The sequence below is a fragment of the Gymnodraco acuticeps genome, unplaced genomic scaffold, assembly GCF_902827175.1.
Source record: "Gymnodraco acuticeps unplaced genomic scaffold, fGymAcu1.1, whole genome shotgun sequence".
Lineage (NCBI taxonomy): Eukaryota > Metazoa > Chordata > Actinopteri > Perciformes > Bathydraconidae > Gymnodraco > Gymnodraco acuticeps.
The window spans coordinates 805,277-831,524 of NW_022989947.1; the positions used below are offsets into that span (position 1 = coordinate 805,277).

At 40.6% G+C, this 26,248-nt stretch overlaps 1 protein-coding gene across 1 annotated transcript; it reads left to right on the forward strand.

Annotated features, from left to right (window-relative positions):
* Positions 1–480: 480 nt before the first annotated feature.
* On the forward strand, positions 481–25,175 carry LOC117542585 (myocyte-specific enhancer factor 2D homolog). Its single transcript, XM_034210340.1, is given in 14 exon segments — positions 481–692; positions 7,567–7,940; positions 10,290–10,493; positions 11,044–11,181; positions 11,991–12,207; positions 12,953–13,009; positions 13,792–13,973; positions 15,032–15,061; positions 18,011–18,140; positions 18,707–18,890; positions 19,899–19,964; positions 20,512–20,562; positions 21,052–21,351; positions 21,353–25,175. Coding segments are annotated over 13 exon segments (1,767 nt in total). The 5' UTR covers positions 481–692; positions 7,567–7,886; the 3' UTR covers positions 21,507–25,175.
* Positions 25,176–26,248: the final 1,073 nt, after the last annotated feature.

Below are 26,248 nucleotides of genomic sequence, written 5' to 3' on the forward strand. Positions count from 1 at the left end.
CCCTGCTCTAGGCAGATTATCCAAAACCAAATGTTTAGCAGGCTATTTTGTGTCAAGATCCCATAACGTCTGCTGGCACAATACAAGAAGGTCTGGGAGAACAATCTAAGGTAGACTATTTACGCTTCCCAACACTCAACATTAGTCTAACTACCCCAACAGGCCTTTACGGACGGTTATCCACCGTTTTACAAGGCTGTTGTGGTAACAGACGTGCAAAACAAATGGCCGAGCGGGCTGTCTTATGGAAAGCAGGCAGGGCACAGTGGGGCTACAGTGACATTTTCCCCACATGCAAAATCATGCAAAAGGTAAATACTGAAGCGGAGGGATACAACCACTATTGCAGAACATGGCCGTCACCTCCGTCATGTCCTCTCGCAAAGACCAGCCCACTTTTGCGAAACCGCGCTCTGATTGGACGAAAGGCTCGCACGCCAGCTTCTTATTGGATTACCGACGGGTCAATCACGGGCTAATTTCAATGACGTCGATCGTACACTGGGTTCGCTGTATCGCCGGGGTGGACAGTATAGTTACTTCAACATGAAATGGAATAAAATGCCGCAGATTCATGTAAATAGAGACGTCACCTCAGCGTAATTAATTACTGCTTCGTAATTAAGACCTTAAGACATTAGGAGCACGTGTTGACTGGCCTATTTTCGAGTTTTTATCAGCAATATTTCAGGGTAAGTGGAGTGATACATTTCCTTCCTGCGTCTTTTCTCCTCGCACAGAAGCTGACCTGCTAGCTTTACAATTTAAATAAAGCAAAGTAATTATCCTAAGAATCACTGTATTGGTTTATATAACATATAGAAATAGTCTGTTTTTCAGTACTAAATGTACGTAATGTGATTTTAAAGTAGTGCGTGCTACAGCTTGCATAGCCGAGTTATATGGAGAGGAAGGTAATGGCTGTCGGTCGACTCGTAACTTGAACATTGTGAAATGGCCTGTTTAGAGTAGCTCGTCCTTTGCTCTGTGAATCATCCCCGGCTGTGGTGACTCAAACGAGGGTAGGCCTATTTGGTTTGTTAAAAATCAGGATATGATAGTGGTATTAGCTTCCAACCTGTCACATTAGAGCCAGTATGGTACCTGTCTGTCTGTCTGTCGTGAGTGGGCCTACTCACTCAGTCTCCATCTGTCATAGTTTTTGTAGCCATGAGTCCTGCTCACTCTCTACAAAAAACTAACCTCATGTGGACCTCGTATATCAGATCTAGCATGGTCAGTAGTTTCATGGCATTATGATGAAAACAGACACATACTTTATCGGCTTTTTGTTAAAAGCTGCTCATTCAGCTGCATTTTTCCAGATTCCTTTTAACAACAGCCTCAAGAAAAAAGATACTTTATTGATACGTTTAAGTTTGTTTGTGTGGAGTGCTTATGTAAGATTGTGTAGACTAGACTGATATTAATAATGCCAGGCAGCAATGCTGTTGGCTAAAGGGCATTTGCATGGCTTTATTTACTGTAAGTCTGACTATATTACTTGTACCATAAGAGGAATCCTAGTAAATGTAGGGCACAAGTGACGATTTGAGCATGGGGATCTATGTATTCAGTACAATGGACATAAGCAGCTGTGGTTTTGACTGATATCAACATCTGTACAGTCACAGTGATTGATTGTTGTGGATGACACATTTCAGCAATCAGTTCTCCATCAGCAGCAGGTATATTGTACGTTTTTTGGATTTGCTGCTGAATCCTTATTTTTTGTTAAGTCAAAGCCAAGTTCTCCGTATCAAAAAGATTCATATTTCTGTGTTTGCCTCACAGCAGGATCAACAACTTGGCTGCCCACAGACCTTGCTACAATATTATTAACAGAAGTATTTTATTAAAATGCTTGAAATAACAGCGTTATTGAAACTTGCACTTCCTATGGGTATGATTTTAAGCTGACAAAGCCAGTAGTGGTGGCCAAAATGAACAGGATTAAATCAACCAAAGGTTTCTCAAAGTCCTCAGCAGCATCTGAATGTGCTGTATTAAACAGTAAATGCAAAGGCAACATCTTTTATTCCAAGTTTCAGTCCTCTGTGTGGGGCGAAATACTTCAGGTCTGCCTAAAAAGTTGTTATTGATATTCTCAACTACTCAAGCATAATCCTGGGTGATTTACTTTCTATATCCTTTTTATTCTGTTAAGTGGGAGGGACAGTAAGACCTTGGGGCTTTCATTGGAGGAGTTGTATTGATTTGTCTGCTAGAGGTTGTTTTAAAGCAAGACATGAGGAGTCAAGTAATAAATGAAAATATGTTCTTATTAAATAGTTTAACTAGGTACTATGCTTTGAGGTAGTGTTTTTTGATAGCAGTGAGCTTGTTACACAGAACTAAGAATACTGTACGTTAGTAAAACTATTTTTTTTTGGTAATGGTTCAAATAACGATCTGTTTGAAAAAAGTGCCAGCTTTAATCGTAGTAGGTGGCATGTGCATCTGACATTTAGTGTTGGTTACTCTTTAAGTTGGTTGAAATGTAGTCCAACCTTTTTGATAAGAGATTTTTCATGCAAACATTTTATGATTTCAGCTACCTGAACTCGAGAATTTGCGCCTTTTTGATTGATAGTAAACTAATTTAGTTTTGGACCGTTTGAATTTGAAGAGACCACCTATACATTACAGTGGACATGTTTCATCATTTTCTGACATTGAAGACAAATCGTTCCAAACAATTATCAGCAAATGTACTGATAGTCACATGTCTTGTTCGTGTAATTCTTAAAGGTGAAATAAATACATGAATGTTTCATCCCTACATCTTACTTTTTATTGTCAGGTGAAAGGTTGCTGCAGAGTCACGAGACTATGCAAATGTAAATCAACGCTCTCCATCTTTGGGGAGTGGAGATTGAGCCATTAAGGCCGTCCTAAAGCCCAGTCTGAGGGATGTGGATGGCCAAACTCCACTGCAAGTCATGTTTGAGGCTCCAACCACTTATCTCAGGGCTTTGGCACATTTCATTGGCCAGTGCATAATCCGCTAAAGGTCATAGCCACTAATTACACTGCTCCAAAGCAGACAGATGCCTACCCTGAGCTTGATTGCGCCCTCCTTCATCAGAAGACATTTCAAGGGTTGCATAACCATCACTTGGATGATTCCAATAACATGTGCGTGGCTCACTTTGGTAAAAGAGTGACCAAATGTATGCCCTCTTTATATAACGAGGCAAACCTTGTCCAAGCAAAAGTCATTCATTTTCTGCTATTATACACTACTATCTAGTGTCTTTTTAGATTGACTTTTAAGCTGTCTTTCTCGGCTTCAATGGCTCTCCGTATGTCACGGAGCGAGCTTGGCTGGCCGGATGCAGGGCTCAGTTTTAGCCAAGCGGCGACCCCATTATCTTGGCGTCCAATCAGTCCTCCGGCCAGCTCCTAATTGAGCCATCAGCGCCTTAAGGGGGACGAGGAGGGAAGAACGTGTCAATTACAGTAATGAGGGGGCAGCCATGCAGAGGGCAGGCAGGGAGATGGAGGCTAGACAGAAGCCTTGCAGTGTTGCCCCTTTCTGCTCATTCTTCGGCTAATCAAAGATAATATTCTAGCTTGACAGTGGTAAAGTTACTTAAATCAGCAGGGAAGACAAGTTTTAATCATTTTCCCTTCTCGCAGTGGGTTATGTCTACATGTCTTGTTGTGCGAATTGTTTAGAGTTGGTGCCTTAGTGCTGCACTAATGAATGATGACGTCCAGAGCCGCTGTGAATACAGATATTTATAATGTATGAAAATCTCCATGAAGGCGCAGCACAAACCACATCATACATGATTCAGTCTTTGGAGTATTGTGTGAGGCTGTCCGGAAGTAATTGCTAGTGTATGTTGTTTGACAGCGGACATTATTAAGTGGGATTCAAACACTTTTAAGTTGTGTTTTTTTCTTAGGGCTGTTGTCACAGAAAATGTTACTTATATAAACTTATAACATTTGAATAACATTTTTATTTTTGACATGATCACGTTATCCAATACATTGGCCTAGTATGTCCTTTTACAGCAGTGATTTCCTACTGAACATACTCGTGTTCAGAACATTGTGAAGTAGCTAATATGAGCTAATCGAAGCCATTATGCAACAATTAGTCAACGAGTGAAAAATGCAATAACCTTTTGAAGTCATTTATCCAGCCTGTATGATTTGCTGCTTTTCTCACTGTTAAATTAATAAGTTTGGGTTTACATTACGTAATCCGTGGTAATTGTTTGTATAATGAATGTTCGTATGATGCTTATCTCAATGCCAGCTGCAACAAAATTGCCCCTTGTTATCTTAACAACACGATACTTTTTAAAAACATCACATTGAGCTTTGAGGCATGATAACATCAGTCACATTTCTGTAACAATACTAGTTTTGACCATGAAATAAAAAATAAAATAAATATGAGAGCATTGCCCAAAGTGACGTCCTTAAAGGTGGGGTAGGTCATTTTGGAGAAACCAGCTCGAGTGCGCTAGAATTTGAAAATACACAGCCGTTAAAAATCTGCTACTTCCTTACAGAGCCCCTCCTCCAACACACACGAACGAGCACATGACCAATGAGGGCACGAGATAAGTTTGTGCCCAGATGGAAGGCTGACAGGCAGGTAGGCCATCCAGTTATTTTAGCCGGGCCGGCTCAGATGATTGGTCGTGCTTTTTACAGCGCTACAGCTTCCACAGATGACGTTTTTTTTTAATGGATTTTTTGTCAAAGCACTTCAGATATTCATTGCTATCGGGATGTTAAGAGCATTCCATGGAATATAACAAAAAGTGTATCTCGAGCCGGTTTCTCAAACGTACCTACCCCACCTTTAAATGTTTTGTTTAGTCTGACGAAAAGTCACAAAACCAAAAGTTATTCAGTTTGCTTTCATAAACAACAAAGAGAGCAAATCCTGCCATTTCAGACGCTGGAACCTTAAAATGCGTTCAAAAAAGTTTCTGCTTATTTTTCTATTTATCAATTGATCAAATTCTGATACCTTAATCAGAATATCTGCCAATATACCGGTCAATAGTAATGCTCTCTTTTTGTCAAATTTAAATATGTATAATTCACTTGCTGTGGTGACTGAATGAATAGTGATAGTAATAACTGTATTTATTGTGGGTCATTCTTATCACAGCTGATTTATTTGAAGAATCAATTGTCTTCTGATAGTAACATCTTTTAAAAACGAGTTAGTAAGCAGGAAAGTGAAAATGGATTGCTAAGAATATGGCTGATACAGAAGGTTGAAGTTTCATATACTGTTGACGTAACACATGGCACTGATAGAATGACACTGAGATTTTCAGAGTTGAACATTATATGTTGGATTTTATTACAATTTCTGATGAACTCTCGAGCTGGTGCTCTGAAGTGTTTTCAATGTGGTCTGTGGGGGCCCCGTGTGCGCTCCACTGGAGTATTCCATCTGGCCTGACAACAATCCCACAGGAGAGCATGGTCATGGAGGGTTAAGACTGAAGGGGAAACTTAACACACCTGAGCCTTTGTGTAGCAAGGAGAATGGATTTCAAGGAAGCTAATGTATTTAGTAACGTAAAGGCTTGTTTTGTTTCCACTTTTCACTACAGCATGGAGACTAGAATCTTTAGCCTTACCGTCTTAATTTCAACTCCAGAGCTGGTGTAACACCAAACCAGTTCCTTCATTGGGGAATTTATACAAACACATACATAATAGCAAAAAAAAATCAAAAGTATCAATCATCTTTGACTGGTATGGTTAACTTCAGCTATGTACAGTATGTCGTTCTGAATATATAGCTCTCTAGACTGTAAATAAATCACTTATACATATTACATTTGTGTCGTACACTTTTGTTATAGTAGTATTTTTTTGTAATTTTAGTCTAGTATTTCTATTATTCTCTCGACTCTTGCATACCCCCTTTTTTACATTTCCTTTTTTTAATGCAACAAAACACCAAGGCACTTTCTTTATAGATCAGTACACTAATGGGCAATAACCTGATTCTGATAGAGGACACACACAATGGGGGAAAGGTTCAGACGATTAAGAAGAAAAACCGATATCTTCGTCCTCTATCAATCCTCAATTAACCTATGGGAATGTGAACAATAGCGACAAAGGCACATTTTATATACCAGAGCCCAAAGAGTTATCTTCAAATCAGAATAGCTAGAAATGTCATGTTGGGCATTTCTGGTTGAAAAATGTAATAATGAATCAATCATTAATAAAGCTGCCAATTACTTTTCTGTTAATCTTCTAATGAACTGCCGATGAATCGACCCTTCCTATCATCTCCAGGGAGCGCTTGATTTAATGTAGCCGAGTGGCCACCTTCAATGCAAACACCTTCAGCATCACACCTGAGCAAGTTTAATGAACTGATGAAGCTAGAACTGTGATATGATTAACTGCGCAGTGCTACCCTAAACTTCATTTAGGTTGGAGACATACTTTAGGGGAAGGATATGTGCAGCTACATTACTGTTTAGTTCCTTTGGATTCGTTATGAAGATTAAGTGTCATTTCTAATTCTAGATGCAATCAAATGCATAGTCTGCAATATATAATGTCATGTTGACATGACTAAGCAAAGGGAAACTGTTGTACACTGCTGTATAAAGATTTATAAATCTGGATCCACTCCACCATTAATGATGCATTGATGCCGCACAGCTGCTTACACCTATAACTAATGAATTATAATTCATCTTAAAGCTCTTAGGTTGTCTATACTGAGTCCGTTTCTCTGATATCTCCTCCTAGAAGAATGGGCTTTTCTTTGTGTAGTGTTGTTACGGAATGGCCCTACAGGGGCTAATGCACCCTGCGTGTAGAAAACATGCTGACCTTTTGCTTGTGCATCCTGATGACTCAAGTTTTTTAGGATTCACTCATCTATTATCCATCTACTCAATCAATCATTAAGCCATTACAAAGATAGAACAATAATAAATGACAAGAGTTTATGATTCATTGATGAGTGGATGGACACTCAAATGTGTAGTTGGAAATGAAATCCAGTAGTCCACAGATGTTGGACTCAGGAGCTGTTAACTGTCGATGATTACAATGAGTTCATAATACTGCCTTGGATAGGGTTTGTTTCTACATGCATATATCCACCTCTTCTTATTGTAATGTGTAGGAATCATCCTTCTCCTCAGCAGCTTTACCTGCTGAAATGTACTTGAGAGAGATATGCAACACAAACCTCTCCCGACAGTCACCTTGGAGACCGAGTAACGACATAGCACAGCTTGAGATGAAATCATAAACCCTTTAATGTAAATAAACAAAAAACCTCTCACTATATCATGGTTGTTGCTTCTTAAGAATGAAGTGTTGGTTAGACAGAAGCCATGATGTGTGCCTGTGACCCCCCGCTATAATAACACATCATTGCTGTCTTCTTTGTTATTATATACATTTTCTTTTTCCTCACATGAAATGATTTCTTTCTTTCTAAATGCGCGACCCTTATGAACTGATCTCATTGAATTATTTCCGTCACATGTCTTGATGTTGATGTCTGTGATATTTGAGTAACCGTATCTCTGTCTCTTGCAGGAGAGCAGCGCCCCCCCCCCCCCCTCACCGCAGCAGCTGCAGGGGAGTTTGTCACTTTTTCCTTGTTAACCAAACGATGAACTGAGGACCTCCACTTCTCAACATCACACATCTCTTCATCACACTCTTCGCTCTCGAGGCGACTGCAGCTTCCCCACACCTGGCCAGGGAAATGTGTGTGCACGTGTCCTCGGATGCATGACTGTGTCGGAGTGCTTTTGGGCTGAAGTAAGCGGTAGAAGACTGCACTTCCTCTCACACCCTCTGAGAGGCGTTTCTCTCCACTTGACTGACATTTGTGTCCACGACTGCAAAGCATCATGGGTAGGAAAAAGATTCAGATCCAACGGATCACCGACGAAAGGAACAAGCAGGTGAGTCTTAACTAACGTTACTCTTTTCTGTGGCTAAGTTAAAAATCCAGCATTTTATTTGAAGTGTTTTTCAAACTAAAAGTGGTATTACCCAAGCAGAACTGATTTTAAATAGTTTTTCGGAATATTAATCAACACCATTTTTAAGCATTTATCATTCAAATATATTGGAAAAGATGATCTTTATACTTATGAAAAGGCTCGGTGATTAAAAGAAACTTGAGTATCAACATATTAATATCACAGATGATACATCGTGCAGTTACTGAAGTCACACTGTGATCTTTGCCAGGCAGATTTGGGAACTCAGCAGTTGGAAATCATTCGCAATTTTTTTTTTAAATGAGTTTTCTGATTCTCAAGCTGCTCTATTGTTGATCTGGCTTGATGCTTGTGTCTTTGTCCCATTCAGATATACACATTAGCTGCAGTGAAAGGTCTCAGCTGCTCTTCAGCAGGATGGCCTCAGCAATGTTCCTTTTTCAGCTCCATTTGTTGTTTCCTTTCTCCTCACGAGTCTGCCCTGCATGAGGCTGGCACCCCGCGTCACAGTAGGCACGGTGTTGGATGAGTTTGTGTTCTGCTTTCATCACACCACAGAATATGTTTGACTGACTGATTTTTCTCAGTCCTCCACGTGTTCATTTTTTGTATTTTCAAAACCCAAGCACACTGCCATGCGTCATGTCTCTTTCTCTATTTCTGTCTTCCTGCCAAGCAGCCCAGATTTGTAAAATGCTGCACTTGGATCAACAATCACAGCAGCTCCGTCACCGTGGCTCTTGTTTTCCTCCCTAACCAACGTCTTTCTTGTTTTCCCAGTTCGAGGAGTAATCAAACAAAAATGTTAATTTGATATTTTCAGGGGATCTTTATTCCTGTTATCACTGTTTTTGTGAACTCTTCCCAGCTGTGGTCACAAACTCTGACAGGTAACTGTTTTTAGATTAAACCAAATCTACTACTTGGACAAATAGTGTGCAGCATTGTATGCATATGTCACTGAAATATAATCAAATCACTTTTTGATCATTTTTCAAATCAAACTTTTATAAAACATCTTAATCTGTGTGAAACAATTAATCAAACTCTTAATTCCCAAACTCTTGTCACCATGTCCTCTGTGCTTTTGACATGTGAAAATAAACGTATTCCCATTCATCGTTACGATTTTTCAAATTGTGCTACAATGTAGTTTTCTACCTGGACCAAGGTGTACTGGGTGTTCTGTCACATTCCTTATGATCCTTAACATCGAAGTACATCAATCCTCTTGTTTTTATATCAAATAATTCAGCGCAACATTATAGAATATGGGCAACAACTTAAATAAACAAATGTCGAAATGAACAGCCCTTCCTTTCAATGCATATTCATGTTTGTACTAGCAGTGAATTGAATCGTGACTGGTTATTGCTCGAAAACCAAAGTCTGATTGCTAGGGATGCTCCGATCCATCGGCCGCCGATACTCACTCTCTGCCGATCGATCGGTGCTCTCTATAAATGCAGATCGGGAGAGCCGATCACATGACGTAAAGTACAAGACACTTTTCTCTGTGCGCGGCAAAACAAGCTCGCCAAAGTGGCTTCACGGGTCTGGAAGTATTTTTTAAGGTGTCCGAAAAAGACAGTAAAATAGCGTATGCAACGCGTGTGAAGCAGAAATCCTGCAGCTCCGCCCGCTGTGACGGACCGGTGAGCGGAGCGAAACACACACTAAGAGTTAGACCTAACACACTTAGCTATTTGATCTACCTCTGGAACTAGCTAAACTAGTTATAAATATATTTATTCTTCACTGTCGGCCCCAAAATTGGCGATTGGAGCATCCCTAGTTATTGCACTGTTGTGCTGATAGTTATGAGTCAGTTAAGGCAATAACAAAAACAAGAATGCTTCATTACTGAGGCTGAACACTGCCTCTGCTGGTGCAGTGATGGTTCTGAAAGCCCAAGAGAAACAACAATACCATTTATTGGGTATGTTTTTCATTACTAGGCAGCTGAAACATTACTCGCATAGCATCAACATCTCTTCTCCTGAACTGTGAATTTCATTTTGATTTGCAAGTGTAAACCTCTTTTTGTGTGGATTACATCAAACCCAAGAATATTCATTATTTTTATCTCAACAGCAAGTGTTAACCCTTAGAAAGGGAAACATTGAGACCTTAGAAATAGTAGAAGATGTGAGTGAATGGATAAAGTGAGAAAGTTCTACACGGCAAAAGTCAGGCTGTTTACCTGAATGTCTGACCTTCAGTGAGTTTTCTTAGTTTTGATTAAAGCGTGTACTCAAACAACGCCCCGTTTCCCCCTCCCCATCTTTCTCTGCTCTTTTCTCCCAGGTGACATTCACAAAGCGAAAGTTTGGCTTGATGAAGAAGGCCTACGAGCTGAGTGTGTTGTGTGACTGCGAGATCGCTCTGATCATCTTCAACCATGCGAACAAGCTGTTCCAGTATGCCAGCACTGACATGGACAAGGTCCTGCTCAAATACACCGAGTACAACGAGCCTCACGAGAGCCGGACCAATGCTGACATTATCGAGGTAAACGAATCAAAGCAGCGTTGGTGTACGAGTCGCAAACTTGCTTGATTTTTCGGTCATCTAAAAATGTGTAAAAACAGAGACATAGCCTTAAAGAGAAATAAGATACCAATCATCCTTTTATAGAAGTTAACAAATTCCCCCTTTTTTAAAAGTGGAAGGCAGTAAGTCAAGTACAAGATCTGAACACTTATCTGACAACTTTTCAACTACATTGTGCAATCAAAATGTACTTCATAATGTCTATTGCCACTTTAATAAAACTCCTTAGTTCCTCCTTGTAGCTTTTACACAAGAACACACTTTTCCACATCATCTGGTTAAATTAAGACAATACAATTCTTGTATGAGAAACACCAGGACCAAGATATTTGACAATGCAAATTTAGAAGTAACCAATTAGCGGAGTTTCGGCTCCTCCTCAGGTAGTGTTGCTAATGTCTCACTTACATATTTAATCAACATTTATATAAATATAGGCATCAGAATTGAACTTGTATTGGAGTGTCAAGCAGCTGATTTTATTCTACCCTAACTTTCTTTTTGATAGACTTTGAGGAAGAAAGGCTTCAACGGGTGTGACAGCCCAGAGCTGGACGGGGAAGACTCGATCGACCAGAGTCCCCTGAATGATGACAAGTACCGTAAGACCACAGAGGACCTGGATGTCCTCTTCAAGCGCTACGGGGTGAGTCATCTCGTATACTGTAAAGACTGTTCTGCTTCTCTCTGGACTGTGGAATAAAAACACTTCTTTGTTATTATTCTGTGTTTTGCTCAAGCGCCTACAGGAAACGGCTACTGGGGTGAAGTTCCTCTAACCGGTTGTTTCACACTTTTTATCACCAGGTCTTTTACAGAGAGCTAGAAACTTCAGATCAGCACAAGAGATAACAGATGTATGATCAGTCACTATCATATCTGGTTAATGTTAATAAAGCACATTTCAAGCAGTTGAGGAGACGGAATTCTTTTAAAGGAATTGTAACTAATACTCTCTTGAAACTTCATTTCTTTTTGTTATTTGGACTAACAGTTTGTTGGTTCTTTTCCGGCCCTATGTGTACTGCTTCTGTCCTGAAAATCTTAACTAAATATTATACGCTGACGAAACTCTCTTATATCAAAGTACCCTGGTGGCCTTAAATTCATGCTGTGCTTCCTTTGAAGAACCTCCCTCGACTTAATGAGCATCATATGGCCCCTTTAAAGTGTTACTTGGCCCTTCAGGTGTATACATTGTGAATTTGTCAGGTAACTACATTTCATTTGATTTGACATGCTAAACCATCTGCTTTGCTGTGTTAAAACTCAAATGTATTCAAATGTGTCGCTTACCTGTAATAGAACCCAGTGGAAAGATCGCTTTTTAAGAATATTTAAGCTTATCAAAGATGTTGTGTATACTGTATGATTTCTGAAAAGCGGCGATGAGGCGGTGAGCAGTTTTCTGTGCGATGAAGAGTAAAAGTGAGTTTCTCCCTCCCGGCTTTGCAGCAGTCCACCGCTCCGTCCCAGACCTTCTCCATGCCAGTCACAGTGCAGGCGTCCAATCAGAGCACACTGCAGTTCAGTAACCCTGGCAACTCACTGGTAACTACCTCCTATGTAACATCATCATCGCTCACGGATACTCACCTCCTGTCGCCACAGCAACCGGGTCTCCAGAGAAACACGGTGTCTCCTGGGTTGCCACAGCGACCAGCCAGTGCAGGTGAGTGTCCTCAGTAGATTTATAAACTCGGGCAGAAACAGAGGGTGAAGACGTATTTAGGAAAATACTGTGTTATGTTGCGTCTGTTGTTACCAGGTGTCATCCCTTATTTGTTATCATTTCATGTACAGATCTGATCAGTTCGTCAGGAAGGGGATCACATTCCTCTGCACTGTTCGACTGTTTTTTACATTTGAAGTTTCTATTTCTGGTTTTTGAAAAGCTTATCATGTCTCCAGTCGAATATTATGACGTCATCACCCAAAACAAAGGCTTCATATTGAGGTTTAAAAGAAACCTCAATATGAAGCAGACGATACATTTGTAGCTTCATTCATAAAGTAAAGTTTCCTAAATCAAAATTGTATTTGCTGCACAGCTTCTTCTTTTTTTAAATGATGTTTTAAATTAATTCAACGATTTCGTGATCGTGTTTTTGTCTTATCTGAGCAAGACAAATTCAAGAAGTTCACAATCTGTGAAATGCCGGGTTAATGTGTGATAAAGAATCATTTTTTGAAAGTAAGAAAGAACTAGAGGAAAATATATTTTAAGGATGAAAATTTGATTAAACTAAAAGAAAAATAAGTATCTAAAAAGTGTGTGTTGTAGGTGGGCTTGGCACAATCTCCAGTGTGTAGTGTTGTTAAATATCACATTATTATGGACTATATTTCAGAACATGTGAAACCTTCTGGTGTTGTTTTGGGTGTTTATTCACATCCTCTTTTTCCTTATTCGAAAGGTGCTCTTCTTGGAGGCGATCTGAATCATTCAAATGGAGGATGCCCAAGTCCAGTCCGTGAGTCTTCTACTACTCTACTGCTGCGTTTGTTCAGATCCTGAGTCTGTTTAATCATTATTTGTGACCGTCAAGAGTTCCTCAGGTATCTGGTCTGTATTCAATGATGAATCCCAGCCTTCCTCTCCTCCTCTGCACCATCTGTGTGTGTGGAGTGAACAGGGAGGCCACCTGTAACCTCAAAAGACATGCATGGGATTCCCAGCAGCTATAGGACATCATAGTCCTTTATTTTTTTGTAATTCTTTCTTTAAATGTTTGTGTGGTCAAATGTTCTAAAGGGCTCCCAAATCACATGTATTTTTTGAAGAAATGTTGACATTACAAACAAGACTTTCCCCCTTTGAATGATTTTAATGCAAAGCTGAGGGAAATGTTTAATTTGAATTTGCAGTAACTAAATGCATTTTTCCTGGTTAGTTACCATAGATACCCATCAAAAATGTATAAATATTGCAATACTTTAAACAGTGGGTCATAGGCTAGTCCATTTTGATACTGCATGTGGCGGTAGTGGCTGAACAGAAATGTACTATAATAAAAAGTACAACATTGTTACTTAAATTCAATTTGACTCTCGATGAGGGCGATGTTTGCCTTTTTATAAACAGATGTATTCAATCTGTGAAATGTGTATACGTGAGAGCGTCTCAGAACAGAACAGTCGGGAGAGAAAGCTGTGGAGGAATATTTAGAGTCGGAGTGGCGTACCCCGCTGCTCGCATTCACCTGTTGGATTTTCCTATTGATTCCTGTCCATTCGCACCTCTTTCCACCCGCAGCTAATGGATACACCAGTGCCAGGGCCTCCCCAGGCCTCCTCACCGTTTCCAACGGCAACAGTCTGGGGAAAGTAGTTCCGGCCAAGTCGCCACCCCCACCTCCGAGCCCCCAGATGGCCAACAGCCGCAAGCCAGACCTCCGAGTCATCACCTCGCAGGGCGGGAAGAGCCTCATGCAGATGGTGAGCTCAACCAGCCTGAACTGGTCCTTTATACAATAAGAAGACGTCTCTTTATACCTTTCTGTTCACACATGTAGTTACCTGGGATCATAAATAGTGAGAGTCTTTCAAATCAAAACAACCCTGACGCTTGAAACCCTAGCAATTATTTGTATTAACTTCAGAGAAGCACATCTTCACTGGCCAATAAATGAAATGGAAACTCTACAAAAACATTGGGAATTTATATATTTATATTATAATATAACAATTTATATTATTTCAAAAGAAGAAAACTAGAGGCTGTTCGCCATTCCTTCTTAGCAGAGATTTGCGTTCACGACTCTGCGTTCAATATTCACTCTGGCCAAGTCTCAGATGAATCAGCCAACTCCCACTGACACACTGATAAGATTCCTCAGAGCCTTATCAGCTAAACATGCACCCACGTCTGCTGACATCTTCAACTCACACGGTCCATTTAGAAAGGAGCTCTTGATTGTATCACGCAATCTTCCTAAGCAGTTTGACCACTACCATTTTGTGTGTGTACTTTAAACCTCCAATATCTGTATACTTACAATGGATCACATGACTTTTCGTGTGTGGATTGGGTCAAACCAACGGATAAATATCACCTGCAGTTGCTCTCAGAACTTTGTTTTGGTTTAAGGGCCTGCAACTTTTCTATTCAGTCTCAGCTCTGCCCTTCTTCAGCCAAAAGGCTCTGATGAACCCACTCTACCAGCGCGGCACATAACCTCAAACCATTTGATTACTTATTTCTGATCCTGGCAACAGGAGAAAACTGTCTAAGAAGATCTTGTGATACGACCAAAAGCTGCAGAAGGGACTAAATGGATCTTTTGTCAACTATTTAATGTTCTCCTAATGATGGAGGTGATAGGGCACCTTCTGTGATCTCAGGTCCTACACAATAACTTACAATTAGCATACTTTGAATGACTTAAAAGGTCAAAGTAATCTGCTAGTAAAAATGTTATGTGTATTTCTTTTCAAATTGCTCTCTTTACCCTTAGTTATGCAAATGAATCAAACTGTCTCTGTTACCCTTGCAGACAGAGGAGGAGCTGGAGTTGGTAAACGAGGTGATTCGCGTCAGTCACTCGCATGAGTCGACGGCTATCGGCTGTTTGCACATTATGAGCATGGTTACGATGTAGACTCTCATTGTTTTGGTCTTGCTCCACTGACATTTGTTTTGGCATAGTCTTCAACTTGTCATTCCCACCCGACTGCATGAGGTTCATGGTTGTGTGGTTAGGATCGTGATCTTTGCAGTGATTATCTAGAAACATGAGTTATCCTTGCTCTCATCTGTTTGAGCCCGGCCCATTTACTTCATGGTACGATATCACTTCCAAGCATGGGTGTCTGTTCACTTGGCATTGTGGTATGAAGCGCCACGGAGCATGTTCCCCTGCACCGACGCTCATTTTCACCTTCCATTGAAATTAGAGTCAATCAGGAAAAACCCACCGGCGTTACATTATCAGCATGTCACATAGGAGTCGTGTCTTTTATATGGAAAGCTTAAAGTGTTTCATACTTTAGGATTCTGTGGCTCCTAATATATATGGTTGCATTTTGTTTTCAATCAAATGATAAGTGTTGTTAGGAGCAGTCAATAAGTAGATCAACTTAAAGTTAATCGGCAACTATTTTGACAGGCAAGAATCTCATTTCCAGAGGATAGTGATTCATTTTCATCACTCTCACCCTGCCTCCCCTCCTCACCTCTTCACACAGGGAGTTAATTGAATCTGGCCCATCTCTCTGGTGTATCTCCCCCCCCCCCCCCCCCCCCCCCCTCTCCCCCCCCTCTCCCCCCCCCCCCTCTCCCTCTCACTGTAAATGTATCCAAAGGTCTCAGTGGTCTGAAGAATCATTTCAGAGCAGAATGATGGCCTCTTTTGCTTTTCTGTATGCACATCTTTATTTTTTCCTTTCATGTGTGGTATAATTGATTTGACCCAGACTCCAGAGTGTCATGGTTACTTCAGAGATGTGTGTCTGTCAGTGCAGTTACATGATGATACGACCTCATGTGAGCAGTTTCACACATGCAGCAGCATATCTTACGACGGAGTATTAGGGCCGCACAAGAAACAAAACAGAGAGATTTTGAGAATAAAGTCATAATTACGAGATTAAAGTCGTCGTTTCATAAGTGACTTGAGAAGGAGACATCAGCGTCCTGCAATATAATGAGGAATGTGGAGCATCTTGTGAAGCAGTACTTTAGTTTAGGTTTCTCAAATAACAAAATACTTAATCTTTTGGCGCATCAGCTTATCATAAGTATTAAAACTTTGAAAAGGTTGTGCAAGAAACTGTCTATTTCGAAGAAAGAACCAAACGGACTTGGAGGAGATTGTCTCCTTTCTGCCGGAGGAAATGGCTGGTTCTTGCCGACTACAAAGCTATCGTTGGTTACATCTACGAGCTGTCCAAAGGGGATTTGTTGTTTCACAAAAAACGATGAGACTTGTAATCAAGGCTTTGGATCCAGAAGGAGTCGAACAATAGCCTTGTAGTGGAATCGGAATGAGCTCCCCATTGAAATCAGGACAGCAGAAAGCTTACACATCTTCCGGCGCAGACTGAAAACTCATCTCTTTCGACTCCACTTCGAGCGATATAATTATTAACAAAGCACTTATATACTAATAAAGGACTGGCTTATCTAAAGCAGTTGAGTAGCACTTGAAATGTTTTGGCTCTATGAAACCTGATGTACTTATATGATTCTGTTTTCTTAAGTTTGTATCTTCCTGGTCGAATGCACTTATTGTAAGTCGCTTTGGATAAAAGCGTCAGCTAAATGCAATGTAATGTAGTGTAGTCGGCCAGAACCAGCCATTTCCTCCTGCAGAAAGGAGACAATCTCCTCCAAGTCCGCTTCTCAAGTCACTTATGAAACTACGACTTTATTCTCGTAACTATGACTTTATTCTCGTAAGGTTACGACTTTATTCTCGAAATCTCTCTGTTTTGTTTCTTCTAAGTGTGGCCCTAATACTCCGTCGTAATATCTGTTGCCCCTGTGTGAGAAATAAGTACAATCTTGATGTTCAAACACTAAGCAAGCAGCTGGTGTGTTCAGAAAGCTCCCAGGCAGCAAACTGAAAGGCCTGCAGTGACATCCACTGGAGAAACAGGATATTTGCTGCTCATTCAGTTCCCATGTTTAAGACTTGGGTCACAATAGTTACAAAATAACAATCAGTTCCTGTTTTATTCTGCATACATTTATAGTTTACTGTGGGACTGTGTAATGCATTCTGAAATGTTGTCAATCTCAAAGTAGAATATAAAATGTTGCATGTACACTTTGTAAAGTATGGCAGATGGAAGAATTGCATTTCTGGAATGTGTAGGTTGAGCAATGACTTTATGTATCATTAAAATAATGAGAATATTATTGATCATGTAAATAATTGTTTGTTGCAGAACCCAATAGTATTATATAGTCCCAATACTTGATGAAAAACCTACACATTTCTTGTGAAAAATTATTAAGAAATGAAGTTAGTGTGAGTAAGTAGTGAATGACACTTTCACAAAATGATACATTAAATTAATGTTATTCGAAGCATTAGGTATTTAATTTAAAGTCTGAAGTAAAAAATGTAACCCACATCGTGGCCTTCATTTTAATACATTATCTATAAAGCATAATTTCCATGGTTAGTGTGTCTCTTTTTTTCTAATCTTCTGTCGTCGCTATTAAATAAACGCATACATTGCACTTTAAAAAATCCTTAAACTCTTAGATAATTATATCTGATGGTTGAACAAATTGCCTTAATGTTATGAGTTATGGCGTAATCCAAATAAAGAAACTTTTCTTTGATGCATGACATGAAGAACCTGCTGACGGTAAATCCTCCTGGCTGAAATGTACTTATGAAGCCATAAACACATTGTCATTCCCAGCATGTCAGAATGCACTTTACTAAAGTGACTCTTTCAGCATGAGGCCACACAGGACGTTGCTCCGCTGTGACTAACATGTCCGTGTCTTCCTCCGTCAGAACGCCCAGCGGCTGGCAGCAGGAGTGCAGGCCGCTCAGAGCCTCAGCACGCCCGTGGTCTCCGTGGCAACGCCCAGCCTGCTGGCTCAGGGTCTGCCCTTCTCCGCCATGCCCACCGCGTACAACACAGGTGAACTGAACACAGCAGCTCAAATATCCTCTTAGTTAAGGGGAAAAGCAACAGGCTGAAGTAGCTATTCTGTCGGCTAGTTTGTTATTTAGTCTTAGTTCTTTGTCAAAGTCTTTTAAAATCTGAATATAATGGAACTTTTCAGTCAATGTCACTTTTTATTCTTTCTACAGAGCCCTTTTTTAAATTAAACTTAAGTAAATGAGTTTGACTATATCCTTCTGACTGGGCTCATTATGTGTTAACATATATTCCTGACACAGGAAATGTCTCATGTGTTTTTTATTTATTTTTTGAAATGCATTTTAGTCTTGTCTTTTGTTCATCAACAAAATATCATGTTGATATTGTCACAGTAGGAGTTTAGGGATTGTGGTGCTGTCTAGTCGTGTTTGTCGTCTCAGTAATGCACAAACTTATTTAGTCATAGTTTAAATGTTTCTCCTACTTGTATTCATTTACCTCCATAGTTCATTAAAAGTGAATCAAATCACATTTTTAAACCTAAGAAATTAAATATTAGATGTGAACTTTGTTGTGATTTTTATTTTTGTATCCCCTGTCAGAGTACCAGCTGACCAGCGCAGACATCACTGCTCTACACGCTCTGGCGTCTCCTGGCGGCTTGCTGCCCACCAGTGTGTCGTCATGGCAACAGCAGCAGGTTGTTTCCCAGCAACAACAGCAACAGCAGCAGCTACAGCAACAACAACAGCAGCAACTAAGTCTTGCCTCCCTCAGCAACTTGGTGTAAGTATTTTCTTCATTTTCTGCACCGCGCTGCGTCTTTAATTTCAATCAGTTTCCTCAAAACTGCTCCGACACTCGCGTCCCGCCTCAGGGAAGATGGTGGTGGCGGCGGCTGACATATTTATGGTGTAAAAGCTCTGTCTCCTGACAACCCTCATAATACTTTACTACTGACCTTCGCTGTCAGCTTGCATGATATCCATACCATGACCTTTTTATACGCCAGCAATTCACATTCCTCTTTAGTGAATTGACCTCTCACCAGCATCTCACCATCTCAGCCTCTTCATAACATCAATCTGAATATCTCCTACTCAGGTTCGCTGGAGTTGATGCACTTGAGCGGTACAACAAAGATCCTTTGTTAGTGACATTAGTAACTGCAGAATGGATTTCTTATTAGAAACTCAACAGTCTGAAAAGCCAAAGGTGCTACCTCTTAATGGCCTTTATCTGATCTATTAAGCATTTAACCCTTTATTTAGGTCCCATGTACCCATATGCAGTTTATTATTTTACAGTATTTTGCCTGTGCATACTTTTTGTTATAAATTATGTTATTATTTACTTAAAATATGGAATAGAGCTTTATAAAACTATACCAAAAAGCAAGTTGCGTTCTGCCAGTGAAAAATGACGTGCAAAGACAAGTCACAAGTATTATCTACATGGAACGCAATTTGTGTTATCTACTGTAAACACCCTTGATAGAAAACGTTCACCTATTTTTTTCACCGTTTTATATATCTATAAGATTATATAAGATTCATTTATATTTGAAATCAAGATTTAATATGAATATTTCTTTAGTAAGCACGTTCTAAACAAGGTTCCAAAGGGCTTCACAGACATAAAAACAGAAACCACACAATTACAAAAAAGAAAACTGAGAAGCTTCTGTGTGAAATCAGAGCACAGTTTTGGCGTGGCGAGCACTGAGCAGGCTCCAGTTTTGTCTCCTGCAGCGTGAACACCAGGTCTTGAAGTGTGTCTCTCTCTCGTCCGCAGCATGTGGGGCGTGGACAAACAGAGCGATCTGTGTAGCCAGGTGTCCAGTCTGGCTGCCAATCTGAGGTGAACAGCCACTGCTAGTGTGTGCGTGTGTGAAATGTCATGAGCTTGTCTCAATCCACTTTAAAGAGCTTCTATCCAAACGACACACAGTGAACGTTAAGGCCATACTTTGTGATTAAGAAAATAAATAAGTGGTATTTAACATCAACTTGTTTAGCCTAAAGAAATATAAAGGCTGGTTTTAATTTAGCTCACACAATAAGGTGAAGATACATTTTCATTACGATACTTCAGTTAATACATATTACAAGTATTTGCTGTATAGAAAATGAGTATCATTTTTTAAGGGCCTCTGTAAAAAAAACATACATTTCAAAATACATCACTGTCCTTTATTATCTCATTTATTCCTGAGTTTGTAGATCAGAAAACAAGATTTTCCTCGTCACATAAACTCAGCAGATTAGGGTTTTTTATTGTTTCTGAAGACATTAATAACATTATTGCTGTAATAATGTGCAATAATGTGTCACCCTTCTCTCCACACATGCCTTCTAATCCACCTCTCCTTTTGGTTTGGGCTCAACATCTTGTTTTCTCCCCACAGTGTTGGCTCTCCGTCCAACCTGCTCTTGGGTAGAGATGAGTGGTTGGGCCGGTACTGTATCACACTTCCTTTTTCCTGTCTGTTCGCTTCTGGCTGCCCCCCCCCCCCACCACCAAGCATGTCCGCTGCTGTCTGCAGTCAAACAGGAAATGAGACGTAGTTCCGGTTTCACCGCGTTCTCTAACCCGCTTCATCATCTGTCTTTTCTTCACATCATAGCTGCCTCACTGCGACCCACCCTGTCACACCAATCATTTCACGCTTCCCGGGCTGTTGTGTTGATCTTTTGTATACCAGTGGGGGGGGGGGGTTATTCTGCTTTTAAAGGCTCGGAATTGATTATTGATTAATCGAGTGTTGCTTCTCCCTGTTGGTGCTGTGCCTTGTTTTTGGAGTTTTTGTCTCGACACGTTGACCTTCCAGTTTCTTTGTACGCCTTTTTGTAAAGTAGCTAATCATTTGAATGTTTTGTTTTCTCGCCTTTGTCCCTCCCCCTCCATTGTCTCCCTCTCTCTGTGCCCCCCCCCCCCCCCCTCTCAGGCCGGTGACGCACATACCTCAAGGCGCCATGCTGACCGTCAACACCAACTCCTGTGTGAGCATCAAGTCGGAGCCCGTGTCCCCGGGGCGGGACCGCAGCACCCCCTGCCCCCCTCCGTCTTCATCCATGCAATCCTCCACCTCAGGGGGGGCCATCCTGAGTGCTCCCCCCCAGTACCCGGGCTCCCTGCTGTGCCTGGAGCCGCCGACCGGCCGCTCGCCCGCCGACAGCGTCAGCAGCAACGCCAGCTCCTTCGAAGGCAGCGACCGCGACGACACCGGGGCAGCTGGTGGAGGAGGGGGGGGGGGGCAGCGCGGCCGGTGCTACAGGAGGCGGGGGTCCCGGCGGACGCCCCGACTTCAGCCCCTCGGCGGAGCTCCTCAGGGCGTCGAACGAACCGGATCAGGAGGGAGGAAACATCAAGCGCATGAGATTAGACACCTGGGTCACATAGAGCCGCTCTGAACCCACTGTGGAGTTCTGGTGACACTTAGACACACACACACACACACACACACATCCTTTACACCCCCACTGCCCCCACCTCACTGCCATGTGACACTATTATCACACACCTGCCTCTGTCCAAAATTATACAACTCAGCTGCGTCTTTGCCAAAAAAACATTTTAAAAATCTAAAAGTAAATCAGCTGGATGTCCCGTGTAGATCCGTGAAGAACGGACGGTAGGTTTTTAAAGACTTCTTGCTTGAATGGACTTCGTAGTCATTTGTTTTGGTAGAAAATGAGGTGTTGAACTTTTTCTTTGTTGCAATCTGACAAAACCATGCAAACATTAATCTCTCACATGGTTTCACCTTCATGTATTTACATAGACATTGTTCACGGTGGCGTGTAGTCATTATGGGACTTGTACGACTCGCCGCTTCTCGCTCTTTGAACGTCGCTCGGATCGTGTGCCGTCCATCCTTCCATTAGTCACCTCCTAACTGCACTTTTGGATAGAACTTAATCTGGACACGTTTTGAGGACTGAGCATCTATCTGGCACTGAGCAAACAGATGCAACCAAGGAGTTCCCGGTGAAGATGTATCACTCTTCCTTACGCTGCCACATTTTCGACCACATCCCCCATGGCAGGCCCGAGCCACAGGGGGGACAGAGAGCAGCTTGCCAGAGTGCCAACTCCCCCCCTCTCCTCGACAACAACAAATGCCTCTCGCACACGATGCAGTGGCTGACGAAAGATCACTGTCGAGGACACGAGAACTAGAAACTGATGATGCTTTTCAGACGTGGCCGTCGCTCCCCCCCCCCCCCCTACTCTCCTCTCCAGGATGGAAGTTGTTGCACCAGAAATCCAGCCAGCCGCCTGGCTTATCACCAGGAATAGATGCCATCCTGTTAAATGCATAGTAGTTATTGGAGCCTCTCTTTTTGTAGGTAGGGAAAGTCTTTGGGTCTTTCAGTCCAGGTGTTCTTTATCTGTTGGTATTTGGAGTAAAAAAAAACTTGTTTTGAAGGTCCTTTAGTTGTCCAGAATAGGAATTCTGACTTTGTATAAAAAAATCACTCCTTATACAAAAGCTTTGATGTCCTCTTTAGCTCTCTCTAGCTCTCCTCAGCTCTTCAAAAAGTGAAAAGGAGAAAGACATTTTCTATATTTCTACCGCTTCAGTTGGCGACAAAGTGAAATAGCTTATCAGCTTCAACCACGTGTATGTACAGACGACTATATTTGCATAGACTTTGCTAGGTATCCCTAAAAACAAGCAATGTGTTGATTCTCAGTGGATCTGTTTGCATATATGAGTGTGACTTTGATATGTGGAGCTCCGGTGCAGGGGCTCCTCCACACTAGGTAGAGCTGTTGGGCCGACGTGTTTCAGTAAAACTATTTTATGCTAGTGTTGATGGTGTGTGCACTTTGTCATCATATTCTCCTTCCACACTTATTTAAAAACCCACGATCAAAGTAATATTGTCCATTACCACCTGCCCATCAAACCGTTCACTTATAGCGTAGTTAGGAGATAAAATGCACTTCTTTGACAGAATTTCCTCCATAGACACAGATTATGCCTTTTTTCACTTTGAAAAGAAGTCAAGAAATTGGCTACCAAGTGCTGTGTTTGTTTTTATAGTATGTTCTCTAGTTTAGTCGAAAACCATTTCAAAGTTGTGTGTATGAGTGTGTACATGGGTTGTTCATAGCCTACAAATAGGAAGTTTCTCCTGACTGCTCGACCTTTTCTTTCCCTTGAGAGGATGCTCAGACTGGCTGCTGTTTGTCGACTGTTATTATCTGCTTGAAGTGCAGAAGGTGGCTGCTTTTATGAATCGATGCCATTTGGTGCGATAAGTCACAGCAGAGAGTGAAAGCAGAGTTTGATGTCTCCACTGTGGGTTTGTGTTGAGACACATTTTCACCATCATGTTGAGGCTTTCTATGATCAGGTCATTTTTCCGTCCCTCGCTGACAGTGCTATGGGTAGCTTTTTACTCTGCTAGTTTCAGGTTAGTACAGTTTTTCTTCTGTCATTCATCAATTCAAACTCATGCCGGAGAACAATTGCCTCCTGAACCATTTATGGAGTAGTTCTGCATTTTGGGAAACTTGCGAAAATGCACTTTCTGATGGAAAATTCCATTTAAATATCAATACTGTTTGTGCAGTAAATCAGTTGGCTAAGAAGGAAATGGGAAAGTATCTAGCCTGGCTCTGTCTAAAGGTAATAACATTTTTCATAAAATGTATATAAATGAGCATTTTCACCCAATTTCCTTATACCTTATATTCCTTATATTATGAGTTGGATGCACTGCTGGGAATCATTCTGCAAATCCATAGCACAGTAGCTAATTTGGGCTATTTAAATGATGTGACTACAAGGCTAAACATGGACTTAACCATATTCTCAAGACAGAATATAGCATCAAGTTCTTAAGACAACTTTTTTCACTTCACTTTGGATGAAACAATCAGTTATTCACTGAGATGGTGATAGTATTCTTGTTTTTTCATTATTTTTCAACCTTCAGACAGAGCCAGGCAAGCTGCTTACCCCTGTGTTCAGTCGTAATGCTAAGCTAACTGGCTTCATATTTAACAGACTATGCGTGGAGTCAAACTTCTCATTATACTGCAAATGATTTCCCAAATGGAAAACTATTGCTCTAAAGATCCAAACTACCAGCTGTACCAGCCTTCAGGCAGAGCTAATGCATCATTTTATTTTTTCAAAAACTGATTTGAGTGGAACTGTTTGTGGGTGCTGATGGTCGACTGAGATGTGACACCACACTGCAGGTTCTTCATGTACAGAAAGGTTCTCTGTCCAACTCGCAGCTTAGTCACAAGACAATCTATATGAGAAATGACAACCTGCACCCTGTTACTCGTTGTGTACAATGTTTTTTAGAAACTCACTATTTTTGGATTAATTTGTGCTGGTGACAGTTCCATTGTTTATTATTATGATAATGATATTATTATGGAGCTTTTATTTTATTGCTATTTTGTGTAGGATAGTTTTTATTTTCTCTTCCTTATCATGAACATATAGTACTGGTTTCATTTTTTTTATTTTCTCTTCCTTATCATGAACATATAGTACTGGTTTCCTTTTTTTAAAACAACTTGCTGAAAATTGCACGATCAGTTCTTGTGGTATTAGCAAATGCAATGAAGGAAATGCCAGTTAAATGCTGCAATTTTAATTAAGATATAGAATATATTTATAAAAACGGGAAACAACTGAAATTAGTAATTCATTAAATTTGAAAAAAATGTAAATGCATGGGATACAGGTAACACAACGTATGTTACGTACAGTAATGATACAGGACATGCATCACGGCTCAGAATAATGTAGCATATGAAATACTAAAGATGAAATGTATAGCTAATATATTGTGTTGAGCTAGTCTGCTTTGGGTTTTTGTTGTAAAGAAAATATTTCTTTGTGTTTTTTGAGAATGATATACAATTTGTGTATATTTTCATATACAAAGTATGCACTGATATGTTATTGAAATTCTATACCGCTTTTACAAAAAAGTGTTTGTTGTACCAAAGTATCCAAGTCCCTTGAAACCTTACCCTTTTTGCGTATGTTTTACCGTATTTTATATATTAAATAGACAAACTGAGTGAAATGAATTTGACTGTCGTTTTATTTTTCTGTGTAGAAAAGTAAAATCACTTCTTAAAAAAAAGACAACATCAGAAACATTGGTTTTGGTATAATCTCAATATCTTAAAATGTAGTTTATCTCAGAGGTGCGAGTGTTTGTCCTCTGTCACTTTATCATCTGTTCTCTCTCTCTCTCTCTCCTCAGCTCATTGGCACAGTTACAAACACGTGTGATGAAGCTTCATTTCACACATTCAGTGTTAACAACACGGATACAATTAGCTCATCACTAATCCCCTCCTGTGAGTTAGCAAGAGTGTGACAGGAGCTACAATATAGACTTTAACAATTTAAATAAAATATTCTTTCATGCTGATCTTTTTAACCCAACATTATTATAATCAAATCAAGTTTTATTTATATAGCACATTTATAAACGATTTTTGGTCGAGCCAAAGTGCTGTACATACATATAATAAAAATAGCCTACAGTAGAGACACTTTACAGCTAATACAATAGCACAGATTGTTCAGAATATCAGTATGAGAAAAAACGACACCCTCTATCGACCCTCACATCGTACAAGGACAAACTTCCGGAGAAAACCCACAGTTTAGAGGGAACAGTGGCGAGCCGTCAGGGCCCCTTCTGCCTGTTCAGTTTCTGTTAGAATGTGAAGGGTTAAATGCCGTCTGCGAGTTACTATGAAGACGGGCTCGCCACTGAGAGGGAATAATGCTTTTATACGATGTCGGTGCCGAACATATATATGATTACACTAAATATATTTATGTTTTGGACACAATTACATTTAAAGTCATCCCCTTAAAGCAGTGTTTCTCAAACTTTTTCATTCCAAGGACCACTTAACCAATAAAAACACACTCGCGGACCACCTAACTCCACAAATATCAAAAAACACATCGTTTTTCTAAAACAGATTACAAATCGCCTGAAAATGCTACAAACAAGTGGCAACATGTGTGATGAAGGTGTTGCGCTGGGCTATATCATGCAATCGAAAGTGAAACTTAACCTCGCTCCAGTGCGGAGATATTCCCGCGAGAGTGCGGAAAACTGAAATGTATTTATTTATTT